The sequence below is a fragment of the Lacerta agilis genome, chromosome 1 (assembly GCF_009819535.1).
Source record: "Lacerta agilis isolate rLacAgi1 chromosome 1, rLacAgi1.pri, whole genome shotgun sequence".
Taxonomy (NCBI): domain Eukaryota; kingdom Metazoa; phylum Chordata; class Lepidosauria; order Squamata; family Lacertidae; genus Lacerta; species Lacerta agilis.
Genome location: NC_046312.1, coordinates 124,350,948 through 124,368,382, shown reverse-complemented (window position 1 = coordinate 124,368,382; position 17,435 = coordinate 124,350,948). Strand labels below are relative to the sequence as shown.

General features: G+C 43.3%; 1 protein-coding gene across 1 annotated transcript; it reads right to left on the bottom strand.

Annotated features, from left to right (window-relative positions):
- Positions 1-2,074: 2,074 nt before the first annotated feature.
- Positions 2,075-16,951, bottom strand: CD28 (CD28 molecule). The gene is made up of 4 exons (XM_033174105.1): positions 16,713-16,951; positions 6,308-6,658; positions 5,382-5,500; positions 2,075-2,288 (listed from the first exon to the last, which is right to left on the bottom strand). Exons 1-4 carry the CDS (start codon positions 16,792-16,794, stop codon positions 2,148-2,150), a joined length of 693 nt encoding a protein of 230 aa, XP_033029996.1. The 5' UTR covers positions 16,795-16,951; the 3' UTR covers positions 2,075-2,147.
- Between the last annotated feature and the right edge of the window lie 484 nt (positions 16,952-17,435).

The window sequence follows — 17,435 nt, the reverse complement described above, 5'->3', positions numbered from 1 at the left end:
GAAACAGATCACTCTGAGCCAAAGGTTAGGGTGTGCATATGCCATCTAAATAATGAATTACGCTGCTGGGGTGCTATTGCTGTTAAAAGACAGCCTGTTTCTGTTGTAGCCTAAACAGCGCATCTTCTTGCCTTTCCTCTGCTAAGCAGAAGGAATCGCCGGGCAATGCTTGTATTAAACATGCTCTCGTTGAAAGTGGATCCAGGAAGATGGCATAAGCCCACTTTATTTTGGGAGAGTTCATTTGCCCCTTTCATAGTGGTGTTGGTGTTGACATCTTCCAGTCTTGACAGACAATGGTGTTCTTTAAAAAAAAAAAAAAAAAAAGTGATGCGCCCAGTGCCGGATTTACGTATAAGATAAACAAGCTATAGCTTAGGGCCCCACTCTCTTGGGGGCCCCCAAAAAAATTTAAAGGGGGAAAAATTGGATGTACATTTCCAAAATGTAAGATAAAAAAACAAATAAAATAAAACGTACATACAGCAAGAGTGTTTTGTGTTGTGTAGGCTCCTGTGATGTAAGTAATGGGCCTCGCCTGCTAGCCTGCTCCCTAAAATATCACTGGTTTGCTCATTTCTAACAGTGATAATTTGTTGTTGACAAAGGACAGCTGGACATATAAAGGGCCCCATTACCTTCAGTAGCTTAGGGCCCCATCAAACCTAAATCCGGCCCTGGATGTGCCCATAATAAAGGTGCTACCTAGGGGGAATGAGCGTATGCAACAAATGACAAACTTACGCGCATCTCGATGCAACGTACCGTATTTTCCGGCGTATAAGACGACTGGGCGTATAAGACGACCCCCAACTTTTCCAGTTAAAATATAGAGTTTGAGATATACTCGACCGCAGATTCTCCACCCGGCATATAAGACGACCCCTGACTTTTGAGAAGATTTCCCTGGATTAAAAAGTAGTCTTATACGCCAGAATATACAGTAAGTTCATTGCTACCTAGTCATTTCAAGTCGTGCATTGGCCTTACCCTGACTGCATTCTTTCTATGCTTTGTTTAATTCATTGCACTCAGGAACATTCGGTAGTGATGGGTGTGCCTACTGAAGTGGTGCTAAGGATGTGACAGCCTTAGTTGGTTCCTGTTCTGTGAGGCTCCTATTGGTTCCTGTTCAGTAACGCCTATGTCACACTTTTGAAAGTTGTTAACTCATCAAGAAAATTAAAATCAACTATTATTTTTTTTGCAAAGTCGGTTTTTTTACTGGCAAAAAGCCATTGTATGTCCTACATTTGCTACAACTGGACAGCATTGAGGGAGGAAGAACCAGACGCCTTTTTAATTCCAGGCTTCACTTGACTATGATCATTGAACCATGCATATATTGTGTCCAGACAGCAAGAAAGGAAAGTATAATCTCTGTTGTTATCTCTCTTGGATCTCATTGGGAGCCAACGGCATGTGGATCATCAGTTGATTAATTCTCTCTTCTCAGTGAGGACGTTTTGTCTGCTCCTTCATGTAAGACATTGTCCAAGCCTTAGTGAAAGTCTGCAAATCTCAAGAGTGGTCTCATATGGCTGTACGCTCCACTCTTCCTTAAAGGCTTTCTCAGAAATGACTTGCAGGTTGATTGTTTTAGCAGTATGAGGAATTTGTTCACCAGGAGGGAAAGGTACTATGCGGAATTACATGCCAAAGCTATCTAACTAATCACTCACTTTGCTTACAATAGTATGATGTTCTTTATAATACTGGGCCAACTTAGCTGAATGTTCCTGATCTGTTAAACATATGTTTTAGACTCTCCCATTCGGTATATCCCCTTTTGACATGAAAGACAACATATTTTTACCTCTGCTCCTTGCTTGGTAATTTGCCAGGGTTTGGTACAATTTATATACATTATCCTAAGACAGAAGCAATCAAGAAATTACAGCAATGCTGATGGAACCAGCATTTGCTTAAGAGAGGTTTAGGAGACTATATTTACAATCCATTGCCAGTTTTTTCTTCTTTTTCCACCATCAATTTGAAGCATAACTTAACAGTTTTTATCCTTCACAGTGCTGAGAACTTTTCGTGGGGATATCAGCGACCGTTGACGACAGGCACGCTGAGCTAAGGGGTGAAATGTCCATTCATACTTCCCATTGTAGAGAACGGACCATTTCTGTTACCAATTGTCATGGCTCCCATGATCGGTACGCAGTGTAGTTTCTTGCTGGGACACCTGGCGGTTGAGATCGCTTCTTCGGAGCGTTTGCTTGCCAGGCAGTCATGTTGAAATAGTCATTCCGAACAATCTTATTCTTCTTGGTCTTCAGCTACAATGAAAACGATGGAGGGGAGAGAATTTAATCGTTATCATGAACAAAACCCAGTGAGCAAAATCCACCTTGCAAGGAGTGATGAAACAGTTGTGTGTTAATAATTTTTCTGTATTTCTGGGTATTCTGCAGAGGAGAACTAAACTCAGTACTCGTGCATCTCCTTATTGGAGAGATCCTCAGTACTGACAGCAAGAGAGACACATGAGATTCCCCTTCACTTAATACCCAAAAGCATGGAAAGCAGATGTGTGGGTCATTTGCTCATCTTCTTATCATCACTTCCTTGCAAGTGTATGGAACAGCTGGAAAAAAAATGCACTGGTTTCTAGAGCTGAGCTAGCAAAATCTTCCATACCTTTGGCCTGATTCAGACATGCGGCCTTTACACTATTATTATCTGTTTCAAGAACAATTTTGCTTTTGCGGAGTGTGCTATGATGATGATGATGATGATGATAATAATAATAATAATAATAATAATAATAATAATGATAATAATTTATTTGTACCCCGCCCATCTGGCTGGGTCTCACTCTGGGCGGCTTCCATCAAATATTAAAATACATTTAAAATATCACAGATTTAAAACTTCCCTAAATTGTGCTGCCACAATTATTTAACTAGAAAACCTGGATGGATCTGAGCACAGTACACAGCAGTGAAAGTGTCCCCTTGTAATGAAGGAGCCTTGGCTAGAAAGCACAGTCACCCAACTTTTCACAATGTTTACACAAAAATTGGCTTGAATCCGTAATTTAGCCCATGGGACGGAATTCATTGTAGACTGTTCTGCCAACACAATCATTTGTGCTTGCCAGATGGAATGATCTCTCCTCTCTTCCCCCCCCTCTCACAAACACTCTTCTAGGGTTCTTCCAACACCCCTCAAATGGCTTTGGGAGAGAGGGGGGACCCCACTAGCAGAACAGGTTATTTGAATCTAGCCCATGGTTTGCACAATTGGGAGGGTGCACGTTCACCAAGATGCAGGCTCCTAAAATGGTGAGGAAGTTGGAGCTGAGGATGAGTAGAATCACTGTACCATCTTTACTTCTTTAAAAAAAATCATTATTTTTAAGGACAAAGAAGGAACTTTTTATCACATGTGGTGGGAATGTAAGAAAGTGAAAGGCTTCTGGGAAATGATATATAATGAGATGAAAAAGATGTTGAAATATACATTTATAATTTTTTTAAAAAAACAGAAGCTTTTCTACTTGGCATTGTAGGTGAGGATATTAGTAGACAAGATAAAAAACTGCCTTTATATGTGACGACAGCAGCAAGAGTACTAGAAATGGAAACAAGAAGAACTACCGGCGATATAAGAGTGGCAGATGAAGTTGACTACACAGAATTGGACAAGATGACAGGGAGAATTCAAAACCGAGGGGACCAGAGATTCTTGGAAGATTGGAAGAAATTTGAGAATTATTTGAAAAACAATTGTAAACAACAAATTACACTAGTAGGTTTGCAAGACGTTTTGTAAGGAGGACCATATGAAATATTACAGAGAAAATTTAGGAAAATGATAATTGATCATAGATTATTAAAAGTAATAGTGAAATTATGAAAATACAAGATTAAGTTATGAAGATTGGAAGTCTTTGGACGTGGTTGATGGAAATCCAAAAAATATTGTGTAAGATATGAAGGAATGTTAAATGATGTTTGGAAAATTTATGTAAAACTTAATTAAAATATATTTAAAAATAAAATAAAAAACATCATTTTTATTACAGGTGGGTAGCCGTGTTGGTCTGCCGTAGTCAAAACAAAACAAAAAATTCTTTCCAGTAGCACCTTAGAGACCAACTAAGTTTGTTCTTGGTATGAGCTTTCATGTGCATGCACGCTTCTTCAGATAGATCATTTTTATTATTATTCATCCAATTTATGTACCGCCCTTTATCAAAAGATCCCAGGGCAGTGTGCGACATTAAATATCATTTGATGTGCACTCCAGTAATTCAACCATACTCCAGCCACTTAGTTTAGTAGAGGGCCTATTTCCTAGCAGGGAACGAAAACTGGTGGGGTGTAAGGCATTTCTGTAATATTTTTTATTTGCGTATGTCCAAGTTGACACGTGTCAAGCAACCAAACACCTGCAGCACTAGTCTTGAAACACACCTGTCTCCACAGCCCAAAGCAGCAGCATACACCTTGCGGCTCAATTTTCCTTCCCACTCTGCAGAAGGGTTCAAATTGCATGACTTCAGCCCCCTTCCCCAAGGTGGCATGTGAGAGATAAATCCAACTGCCTTAGGATAACCAGCAGCCATCGAAGATCATTGAGCTAGGACCTTCGGCTATCAAACCATGCAAAGAGAATTAAAAGATGGTCCAGATTTCCCCGACCTGTTGCCCTCCAGATATTTTGGACTCCAGCATCCTTCTGTCCTAGCCACTATGGCAAAGGATCATGGGAGTTTTAGTCCAAAACATCTGGGGCGTGGGGGGTCATGACCTAGAGAGCTCACCTCTTTGCTTGGCAAGGCAGAGTAGGATGCCATGTAACAGCACGGAAGTGGGCTAGCTTTTCCCATCTCCAAAATTAGATTAATTGTTGCTCTTCTGCATTTAAGTGTACCTCAAGTAAGTGTACCTCAAGTAAGTGACCCAGTAGTAATGTATGGAAGTGAGAGCTGGACCATAAAGAAGGCTGATCGCCGAAGAATTGATGCTTTTGAATTATGGTGCTGGAGGAGACTCTTGAGAGTCCCATGGACTGCAAGAAGATCAAACCTATCCATCCTTAAAGAAATCAGCCCTGAGTGCTCACTGGAAGGACAGATCCTGAAGTTGAGGCTCCAATACTTTGGCCACCTCATGAGAAGAGAAGACTCCCTGGAAAAGACCCTGATGTTGGGAAAGATGGAGGGCACAAGGAGAAGGGGACGACAGAGGATGAGATGATTGGACAGTGTTCTCGAAGCGACTGGCATGAGTTTGGTCAAACTGCGGGAGGCAGTGGAGGATAGGCGTGCCTGGCATGCTCTGGTCCATGGGGTCACGAAGAGTCGGACACGACTGAACGACTGAACAACAACAACAAGTAAGTGAGAAACAACCATTCCTTACCCAACAATAGAAAAAAGCTGCTGTTGTTAGGATACTGTAGAATATAAGAACTCCGATAGCTGCTGCCATACTCATGAATTCTGGTCTTTCTAGACATCGAGATTCTGGGGCTTCTGGGGCTTAACAGAGGGGAGAAAAACTTTAAAACACATCTGCACAAACTATAAATGTAAATCTATATTACCGTTATTCCTAGGTCACATTTGATTCCAAAAAAGGAAACTTCCCCAAAATGAGGAGATTGGTTAAAAAGGACGTTGAAAAGGTCAAAAGGGTCAGATCGCACCAAAATGCTTGGGAGTTGTTTAAAAACACAATATTAGATACAGTCGTACCTCGGAAGTTGAACAGAATCCGTTCCGGAAGTCCGTTTGACCTCCGAAACGTTCGACTTCCAAAGCGCGGCTTCTGATTGGCTGCAGGAAGCTCTTGCAGTCAACCGGAAGCCGCAGAAGCCCGGTCGGATGTTCGGCTTCCAAAAGAACGTTCGAAAACCATTAGGTCCAGTCGCGAACGACTCTGGGGTTGTGGCACTCATCTCGCTCTATAGGCTGAGGGAGGCGGCGTACAGCTTCCAGGTCATGTGGCCAGCATGACTAAGCTGCTTCTGGCGTACCAGAGCAGCGCAAGGAAACGGCGTTTAATTTCCTGCCGGAGCAGTACCTATTTATCTACTTGCACTTTGAGGTGCTTTCGAACTGCTAGGTTGGCAGGAGCAGGGACTGAGCAATGGGAGCTCACCCCGTCGCAGGGATTCGAACTGCCGACCTTCTGATTGGCAAGCCCTAGGCTCTGTGGTTTAACCCACAGCACCACCCGCGTCCCATGGCAAGGGGGGGGGTAGACATTTCTATATGCTCAATTTAAATACTAGTAGCCCTAGCATGAGTGATTTATGGGATATGCAAGGATTTTCACATTTGTACCTTTCACGTGAACTAAAGTGCCAAGGCTTTCGTTGAATTCATACGGCGGTGGGTCTAAGATATCAATTTTGCAGCTGTAAATGTCCGTTTGATTGGCGTGTAGGCTCTGCAGGGAAAAGGAGACTTCCTTTTCTGTCCTGAATGCAACTTGGCAGCTGATTTCCGTGCCGTTGTTGGCAATATTGTGGGTGTTGTTCCAGTAAATGGAGCAGACCTCCACCCTTTCTATTCCTTTGCGGAGCGAGGCTTTGAATGCCTTTATTTTCTTTCCGTTAGATGTGTAGCTGCAAAATATCTTGGCACTTTCGCTCATCAGGCGCAGAGGTCTCTGTTGCACTACAATATTCGCTTCTGAGGGTGGGGGAGAGAAACAAATGTTAGGCAGTGGTGGCAGGGGCGTACCCAGGATCAAAACTAAGGGGGGGGCAAGCCATGGTCTTTCAGGTTCAAAAACAAAAACAGCTTCAAAAAAACTCCCCCCCCAAACAGAAAGCCCCAAATGGCTGAAAAACTCAGTTTCCCAGGATCCTCAGTCCTCGCAAAGGAACTACTCACCACGCAAGGGAACTCAGTGTGCCAAGCTCCCTTGCAACGATGAATCCTAGCAACGATGAATTCGCCCCCCCACACACACACTGCCCAAGTCTCAGCCTGTATCCCCATTTGACCAAGCAGGGTGCAGGCTAAGATCCGGTCTCTGATAGGCACGCCAGCTCTTTGTCGGCATGAGGGAGGGGGAAACAGCCGTTGCAACACACACACACACACACACAGAGTGGCCAACTGCCTCGGCAAGAGCGGAAGAGCTCAATTGTTATTGAGATTTTGGGAGGGGGAGAAAGACCAGTCTTGAGCTTTTTTTTTCCTTTTAGGCTGCCGATAACCATTTTTATTTTATTTTTTTGCTTCTAGGGGGGCGGTTGCCCCCTCTGGCCCCCCTGGGTACGCCCATGAGTGGTGGCACCAGAAGAAAGGAAAATATTAAGGTGGGGAAAGAGCAGAGCAGGTTTTGTTTTGTATTATTGAACCTTTCCAAAGAGAAACATTGCTGTGTTTGATTACATTGCTTTTTCCTAAGTAAATTTATGTGGAAGTAACTTATGTAGCCATCAGCCTTAATTAGGACATTAATATAAGACTGCAAGAGAGAGAGAGAGAGAGAGAGAGAGAGAGAGAGAGAGAGAGAGATTTAGCGTGAGTTGCTGCTAAAAGTGCAACTCTTCTGAGAGAATGGGGAAGGGATATTGAAAACCTTTGTTAAAACAAAAAAAAACACCAGGATGCAGGAAGTATTATAGGCTTGGCTAGGGGGGTAACTTGTCCTAACTTCTCCTTAAGCAGCCTGCATAAGACTGCCCTAAGTTTTAGGGCCAGGTATGCTCAAGCAAAACAGGATTTATTCAAAAGTTAGCGGCTCCAAATGTCATCGAAGATCTTCTGGGTGAAGCTCATGGCCTGGGAATGTATCTCAGGTCCTGGGAAACAAAGCAACTCCTCCTTGATCTCAGCAAAAAAAAAATTCCCCACTGTTAAATGCATGAGAATCAGGTTGCTTTCACACCAGAGCTTTTCACTGCTGTGGCAGCATTGCTTTTCCCACACGCAGCTGGAAGTGTAATTCAAACTGTGGTTTTGCACAGTTTTAATGTATAGCTATGTTATCTGACGATACCCAGTGTCATGGCCAAGATTCTTCTATAAGGTCTGCTCAGATGAGGTCATTCGGTGTTAATCTGCAGCCAGCTCCTTGCCGTTTTTGCTTCGGTTATTGCTTCCTGTTCAGTGCTGCTGAAAGTTTAATGATTGATTCCCCCTTAATTAGTCCATTCTGTTCTCTGTAGGATCAGTAGGAAATTCGTTACTTATTTTATTTATTTATTTATTTAAAATATTTTAGTGCATTCTAGAATTAGTTTGCAATAAAAGGGGGGGCGAGGAAAATTGCACTATAGGGAAATTTGCCCTTTTAAATGGCAATTAAAAGTCCATTCTTCAGTAGGGACGTAAGAAGTCAGAGATGTTCATCCTGCTCTGTGTTCATTGCAATCAGTGCTGTTTCTGTTCCACTGCCATTTGGCTTCTGCTAAAACCTATGTCACTTGTCTCACTGTCCGCTGGAGCCAAAGCTAGCATAATTATAATTACGTAATGAATTTCAATGCGTTTCAATGGAAAGGAAATGTCAACATCAATGCAGAAAACAATGCAATTCTTTACATAATGTTTGTGGGCTAAAGAAACAACAATCGCGAATATTGCAAATATTCACTTCTGTCATTTCCATCTCTGACCTCGGATGAACGCGCAAAACTTACGCCTATTTCCATTTCTGACATGATCTTTTTGATATCCTGGTTCTTCAGTAATGCTGTTGCAGCACTGTGCAGGAAGCAATAAGTAGGCGGAAAGCTGTAAGAAGGAAGCTGCTAATGAAAGGTACAGAAGCCCTGAAAAAGCCTTAACAGCACTTTGCCAATCCGCACACATTGGAGAGGTGGCCACTATTCTTATTTATGTTGTAAATTTATTTTACCACAAATGAGGTCTGCACAAAGTCGGGACGACAATGCAGAAAATGCCAGATGGCAATAATCTTTAAAACTGGGTGAGCAAATAATGGCTCTTGAGCTAAAATACCAGTGAGTGTGGAAGCAACCTCAGGATCCAGCATTATGGGACATATCCAAGGCTAGTTATAATCAGAGTAGACCCAATGAAATTCATGGGCATACTAACATTAATACATTTATTTCAGTGGACCTGTTCCAAGTATAACTTAGTTGTCTACAACTCTACGTTACATTTACTGCCTGAAATCAAGTCTTTAGATTTAATTTTATTTCTTCTAGATCTTATAACATATAGGACTGTGATCTAAACGTAGTATAAAGTACTGTTTTGGCACCATTGCTTGGCTTCCCTCATCCATCTGCAGCTATACAGGGTATTTAGATCACAACTGTCTATAGCAGTGTTTTTCAACCTTTTTTGGACAAAGGCACACTTGTTTCATGAAAAAAATCACGAGACACACCACCATTAGAAAATGTTAAAAAAATTAACTCTGTGCCTATATTGACTATATATAAAGTAATTTTCCCACGGCACACCAGGCAACATCAAAAACTGTAACGCATCGACCACAGCCGAGAGGCCAAGTGAAAAGAAGAAGAAGAAGAAGAAGAAGAAGAAGAAGAAGAAGAAGAAGAAGAAGAAGAAGAAGAAGAATATATTTATTACTTATACCCTGCCCATCTGGCTGGGCCTCCCCAGCCACTCTGGGCGGCTCCCAGCAGATTATTGAAAACACAATAAAACAACAAACATTAAAAACTTCCCTAAAAAGGGCTGCCTTCAGGTATTTTCTGAATGTCAGGTAGTTGTTTATTTCCTTGACCTGTGGTGGGAGGGCGTTCCACAGGGCAGGCGCCACCACCGAGAAGGCCCTCTGCCTGGTTCCCTGTAACCTCGCTTCTCGCAGTGAGGGAACCGCCAAAAGGCCCTCGGAGCTGGACTTTTAAGTTCATCTGTAACTTGCATCAGAGCAGGCTGTCGCAGGACCTGGAAGTCGAGGCTCATCTGTGAACCCCTTTAAAGCATTCTCGGACCATCTTATGTCCCCGAGATAGAACAGCTGGAGGAAAGGAACCAGCTTCGTTCCGATACTCTTGACCACAGCTCTCTGCAAAGACAGGGTCCTTTCAAAAGCTGCATGTTTATAGGCGGAAATCAAATCCATGCATGCAGCCCATGGAGATCTATTCCTAGGACCTGGACTGGCGGGTGTTTCCTTTTCTGAAGGAAAAAAAAAATGCTGGATGACAAGTTGTTTATGCAGGTGCACAAACAACCACACACACACACACTATTAACATGCTGCTCAAAATGACAATGGGATGCTTGTGAGGGTGTGTGTGTGTGTGTGTGTGTGTGTGTGTCACTAACCTCCTCCCACAAACTGAGTGGAAGAAAATGCTGCAACAGCGGCTTTCAAACGACTTGCACATCGTCATCATGTCATCTGCCTCTAGGCCAGCATCCTGTTTTCAATAATGGCCAGCATGAAGGTCCCAGGAAGAACATAGCATCCATCCAGATTTAAATAATAGCTTCCCTTGCTCCGTAAGAGGGAGCTGAAGAAGGTTGGGTCGAGGAAGCAGAGAATGCCTCATTACAAGAAGCACAAAGGCGGATTTTCACCCTCTCCTTAACAGGAGGGGAGGACTATTGCTAAACTGTTAATATTCCCTTCTTAGGCAAGGTGCTGGAGGGTGCCCTTTGACCCAGCACTGGTCAAAGGTCCAGGTGGCTTCGGTTGTTATTTCGGGCTAGTTCACCAACTCCTGCCCTTCCTGGACAAAGATCCTTGGCTGCAATGCTCCATGCGCTGGTAACCTTGGGACTAGACTGCTGCAGTGCACTCTACGTGGGGCTGCCCTTGGAAATGGTTTAGAGCAGAGGTCGGCAACCTTAATCAGAGGATGGGCTGGTCGATGCTCCGTCCGTCGGAGGATGGGCCAGAACATGTGCGCACGCACGCTCTTCCGGGTCATAAACACTGTTTATGGCGCTCCTCCGACCCAGAAATGCGCCGGAAATAGCATGTGTGCACATGCTGTTTCCATCCCGCATGTGTGTGCACATGCTATTTCCGGCGCACATCCGGGTCAGAGGAACACCCATGCACATGCACCTGTGCACCATCAACCTGGAAGTTGGTCCCTGCGCCGCGCCGGTAAGAGCGGGGGCAGGGGGTGCAGGAGTCGCCATGGGCCGGTTAGACATGCCTCGTGGGCCGCTACCAGCCCATAGGCCTTAGGTTGCCGACCCCTGGTTTAGAGGTTGCAACTGATACAGAATTCAGTAGCCAGGCTGCTAGCAGGCTCCACTGACCAGGTCTCAAAGACCTCCACTGGTTACTGATGCACTTCCAAACCCGACTCAACGTGCTTGAGCCTCAAATAACGGAAGAAGCAGCTCCTCCTATACTGTACAGCCTTGCTCAAGTATGAGGCATCATGTTTAACAACGTGACCGAGCACCAAGAAAATGCATCGTTCGCTGTTTTGACGTAAGCAAAACGGTAAGGAGCCATGTCTGAGTTGGTATTTAAAATTACTTTTAAGTGAAAGCAAGAGCCCTTTCGCCCATTTTTAATGGTTTGTTCTTTGTCTAAGATGGCCTGCTGATTTTTACTGCTTTAGTCAACTAGCTGCCCAATGCCCATTGACTCTATGTCTCTGCCGTATCTGAGACTTAAAAAAAAAAAAAAGTTCAAACTTACTGGTAAGCTTTGCATGGAAGACATAAGGTGGAGACCACACCTCTCTGCGGATTTACATGTTGGCTGAAATCCTGCACACAGGTTGTTGTTGTTGTTGTTGTTGTTAATTTATAACCCGCCCATCTGGCTGGGTTTCCCCAGCCACTCTGGGCGGCTCCCAACAGAATATTAAAAACACGATAAAACAACAAACACGTAAAACTTCCCTAAACAGAGCTGCCTTCAGATGTCTTCTAAAAGTCAGATAGTTGTTTATTCCCTTGACATCCGATGGGAGGGCGTTCCACAGGGCGGGCGCCACTACCGAGAAGGCCCTCTGCCTGGTTCCCTTTAACCTCACTTCTCGCAGTAAGGGGACCACCAGAAGGCCCTCGGTGCTGGACCTCAGTGTCCGGGCTGAACGATGGGAGTGGAGACGCTCCTTCAGATATACTGGGCCAGGGCTGTTTAGGGCTTTAAAGGTCAACACCAACAGTGTGAATTGTGCTCGGAAATGTACTGGGAGCCAATGTAGGTCTTTCAGGACCAGTGTCATATGGTCTCAGCAGCCTCTCCCAGACAGATTATCTGACTCCCACTGCCTTCAACTGTTGCTCTGTTCACAGGTTATCAACGCATATAAGGTACATGTAAATTGAGAGGACATGGGCAGCACACAACAAGCTACATGCAACCCTAGCTCAGCCTCTGCTTGAAATTCATCTCAAATAGGTGCCCTGGGCCATCTTCTCTATCAAACTTGCTTCCGGCAAGCTGCTTCTTGCCTGACTTAAGGAAAGCACATTGGTGTTACTTAGGTGTCTGAATATTTTCTGCGCAAAAGGTAAATATGGAATTTAGGTTGGAGAGACAGCGTCCTCCTTCCACTGTATCATGGCTCTGATTATGAAGAGAACTTGATTTAAAAACAAACAAACACGTTGTACTATTATCAATAGCAAGAATCAATGTGGAGGAAATTTTATATCTCAGGGTCAATTGCGAAGCTGATTGTACAGTGGTACCTCGGGTTACATATGCTTCAGGTTACATACGCTTCAGGTTACAGACTCCGCTAACCCAGAAATAACGCTTCAGGTTAAGAACTTTGCTTCAGGATAAGAACAGAAATCGTGCTCTGGTGGCGCAGCGGTGGCAGCGGGAGGCCCCATTAGCTAAAGCGGTGCTTCAGGTTAAGAACAGTTTCAGGTTAAGAACGGACCTCCGGAACGAATTAAGTACTTAACACGAGGCACCACTGTAGATGCTTCGGGATTGACAATGCTTAATTAACTAATGGACTCTTTCTCCACAAGGTGCAGTAGTTGCATCTTAGATGGCATTAGAAATACGTCTAGGGGTGGGATGATCGATGGTTATTGCTAATAGAACCATCATGTTGAGAGGCAAGGTGTCTCGGAGTAGCAGATGTTGGAGACAAACCACAGGGGATTCAGAACCTTTAAGAAGCTTCCGGATGAATCTGGTTGTTGAAACAGAGCAGAAGGAAGGTAGGTAGATCAGGGTCTATCGGGAGATCTCTGGGTGATTTACAGTCGATCGGCAAGGATTTCCAACTCCCAGTTGTTTGACAACATCAACAACAGAATGACCCTCCCTCTCAGACATCATAAAATAGACTGTTTATTTATTTTGTATGTTTATTCAATTTGTCCTATACCCATAGATCTCAGGGCGGCTGACAACATGAAATCACAATATTAAAAAACAAACAAACACAACACAACAAGACAAAGCAATAATCCCCGGTTCCACAAGAGATTTTTAAAAGGGCATCGGCTGTCCATCAGCCAAAGGCCTGGTTAAAGATGAACATTTTTCACTTGGCGCCTAAAGGTGTAAAATGAAGGTGCCAGGCAAACCTCCCTGGGGAGAGCATTCCACAAATGGCAAATGAAGGAAGCTGAGAATAACCGGGATTGTGGTTGTTTTTGTGTACAAGGATTGTGTACTCCAGTTCTGATACTCCAAAGAAAATCTGGGGCTTAAACAAAAACCCTCAGAACTGTATAATTCTCTTTTGCCGCAGGCTCTGGTGGGTGAAACTTGAGGTTCTAATTTTTAAAAAATGATCTTCCAACCTGAAGTCTCCCCACCTCTGACCTATATGTGGTCTGACCCGGAATGCCAATTCTTAACAAAATGCGAGCATTCTCATGTGTGCAATTTAATGGCGAGAGCCAGAGGTTTGTGTGAACTGAGCTATTTTACTTTATTTCTTAAATTTATGTACCACCCTTCATCAGAAGATTTCGGGGCTCTTCACAGAATGAGGAAAGCTCAGCTTTGCAATCGGGAAACCTGAGGTGAAATAGCTTATTTACTTCAGGAGATTCCATACAACCAGAATGCAGATTTTCCTCTCCCGGTCACAATCAGTCCACAGTTAGTATATTGACTAGTTTCTACATTTAAGATCCAAATCGGCCATTTTGAAATCACCTACCTTGCACCATGGGTTAGGTAAAGAATTGTCACTGATTCTACCTGCGCAACAGCAGGCAGAGGGCCTTCTCGGTAGTGGCGCCCGCCCTGTGGAACGCCCTCCCATCAGAGGTCAAGGGAATAAACAACTACCTGACATTCAGAAAATACCTGAAGGCAGCCCTGTTTAGGGAAGTTTTTAATCTGTGATATTTTAAATGTATTTTAATATTTGATGGAAGCCGCCCAGAGTGGCTGGGGAGACCCAGCCAGATGGGCAGGGTACAAATAAAAAACATTATTATTATTATTATTATTATTATTATTATTATTATTATTATTATTTTAGAAATGAGGCTCTGTGGTTTGCAGAAAGACATAATGCAATAAGTACACTAATGCATTGGGACTTGATGTGGGGACCCAACGCGAGCCGGTGAATTCGCTGCATCACAACGACTTTGGTGTGGCCCACAGTGGTTATTAAATACTTCCTTCATTATCTTTCATCATCATTACTTTATGAGACCATTTAAAGGCAGCTGCTGCTAATTTGCTCTCTGGAGGTGCGATCTGTTCATTTATAATATCTCAGTTCCCTTCTGCTTTGTTTGACAGAGAAAGCTGTGAATTATACATCTGAACGAGAGATAAGGAACCAAAGTAGGTGCGCTCTTAAGAAATAGGAATAATTTATTATTGGCCAAGTACATTTTCCAACATACTTGGAATTTGTTTCGGCTACATTGCAATGTAAACATACAGACACTGTTCCTCTCACAATACAAAGAAGCAAAGAAACCCCACCCATATTTTACCTCCCCTTAAGCTATACAACTACGAATTTAACAATTTAATGGCACAAGGGAAAAAACTATTCTTGTGCCTGGCTGATTTTGTATATGAAGTCCTGTAGCGACGTCCAGATGGAAGTAAATCAAGCAGATGATGACCGGGATGTAAAGGATCTGCTACAATTCTCTCTGCTCTCTTCCTAACTCGGGTAGCATAAATTGTCTCTATTGAAGGCAAGCTAACACCAATTACCCTTTCTGCAATTCTTACAGCTCGTTGGAGCCTTTTCTTGTCTCTCTTATATAGGGTAATATAGGGTAATCCACAATGCACACAGACCCTTTAACCAGGAGTGGAAATGCAAGGAATTCAAAAGGGTGCTATAGTGTCAAAAAGCTGTCCTAGATGTCAACAAATAACCATACTGAAAGAGGGTGCATTCACTTTCATTTCTGTGATTTCTGCCTGTAAGTGTCGACATTATTCTGCCCTTTGGAACAAAGCTTAGAAGTAGCAGTCACAACAGGGACATCAGAAATTCAAGCTTTGATAAGCTAACAAAAACAAGTCTTTAATGGGTCTCAAGAACAGTGTTGCATTTAGTGCATCACAAAAGCAGCATTTAAGGGGTGATACACCGGGGGGGGGGGACTAACTAAGTAGGAACAATTCAAAATTTGAAATCTTTAAAAATTCCTGAACATGCTGTTTCTGATGCTTGGAATGTGTGCAAATATGATGCTAGTTTATTCTATATATCAGGGCTATCCAAATTCCCATTGGATTGACCAGAGTTGTTAGGCTTTTTTTTAGGGAAGCCAAAGTTACATTGTGATCGACTTTACGGGTGGAATTTCAACCGTAGAACGGCAAATTCAAGTTGTTCAAGATGGATTTGGTGATCTTGTGCAAGAAACCAACTCGGAAATAAAAATTGAACTATTTGCAGTAAGGAAAGTGATGGGGGGAACGGCTGGAAAGTGTGGGATAACAATTGCTTCATGAAGTAGTTTGTTGCCCACAATCAAATTACAATGAATTGTCAGCAGTTAATGGGTGCTGTATAATAATCCCACTTCATGCAAACAAATCACAACAAATGCTCACTAAACAGGTCACCTGAAACAACCCTGCTGATAATCTCTCACAAGGCCTGTGACCAAACTATATATCTGTTAATTTTCAAAACACTGCAGACAGCAAACTTCCAATGGAAACAAAGATATCAATTAACCAAATGCTGTTTTATACAACTTTAATGATGGGCACACTATAGAAAATAAGTAACCGGAACGTATATTGTATGACACGTATCTAAGCAAATCTTCAAATGCAACCAATTTGAGGTCTGCATGCTATTAATTTGTGAATCCTATTCTTCCTCCAAGAAGCCCAAAGCTGCTTATTTATGGTTCGCAGCTTATTTCTTATCTGGGCAGCGTACAGAACAAAGATCTGCTTAGCTTCAGCAACTTTTTAAAAAGCATTGCATGCCACAGACCCTTCTTTAAAAAAAACAGTCTGGTGATTAAAGCTAGCTCAGTTACTAATGTTTTGCAAATATCCAGAAATGGCCCCCTTTATTTCAATCCCGAATCATTTTTCGTACAAGGCAGCCCAATCCTAAACAAGCTTGTTCTGAATTAATGTGGTTTAAACCCAAGTAAACATGCATAGAATACAGCCAATAACAGTGGAACAGTCTCCCCCGGGAATTTGTGGGCTCTCCTTCCTTGGAGGTTTCTAAGCAGAGGTTGGAAGGCCATCTGTCATGGATGCTTTAGCCGAGATTCCTGCATTGCAGGGGGTTGGACTAGATGATCCTTGGGGTCCCTTCCAACTCTACAATTCTATGATTCTATGTGGGAGAGACAGAGACAGAGACAGAGAGAAATGATTTACCTGTTAGGCTGTCAGGCTGCATTATACTGAGTGCAGTAAGGACCCACAAGATCGCGGTGCAAAAGGGTGGGCTGGAAACCATGGCCCCGTAGAGACAGAGAAGACCGAGGAGGTAAGAAAGCAAATTGACTTTTCAGGTCAAAAGGCAGCCACCTCGCAGATTTCCTTCTCATCTTTTCCTCTGAGCGGCATACAGGAAACAGAGTTACAAACAGGAAGCAGAGCTCTTTGATGACTTTACCATTTTGTCTTTGTTTATTCATCCTTTTTCTTTTCTGCACCTCTTTTTCAGATCAAGTTGCTCAGTCATAGGTAACCGACATCCTGCTCTGAATTTTGCAGGAAGGAAACGCCAGCTCCCAAAACGTACATGGACATGATAGTTTGGAGCCCAGTTAGACTAGACACTGGTATCCGAGGCAAAGATTAATTCCGTTTCTGTTGAAAGACCACTGCAGCCCATCCACGGGCCATAGTCCTGAGGCAAGCCGGGTCTCATCTGTTTTTTTTCCACTTACCTGTCTCTCTAGGCAGTGGTAGCATCTGTATCCCTAGGAAGGGATTGCTTCTGCCACCATAGCAGCCAGAAAGGCGAAACATTTTGTGCCAGTTTCACCACCACTTCTACACATGGGTCTGAGTGGTTTTGCCTTTGCCTCACCCACTTTCCCCTGGAAAACCCAATCTTTAGTGCTAAATCAGAACAAACAGCCATCTACAAAA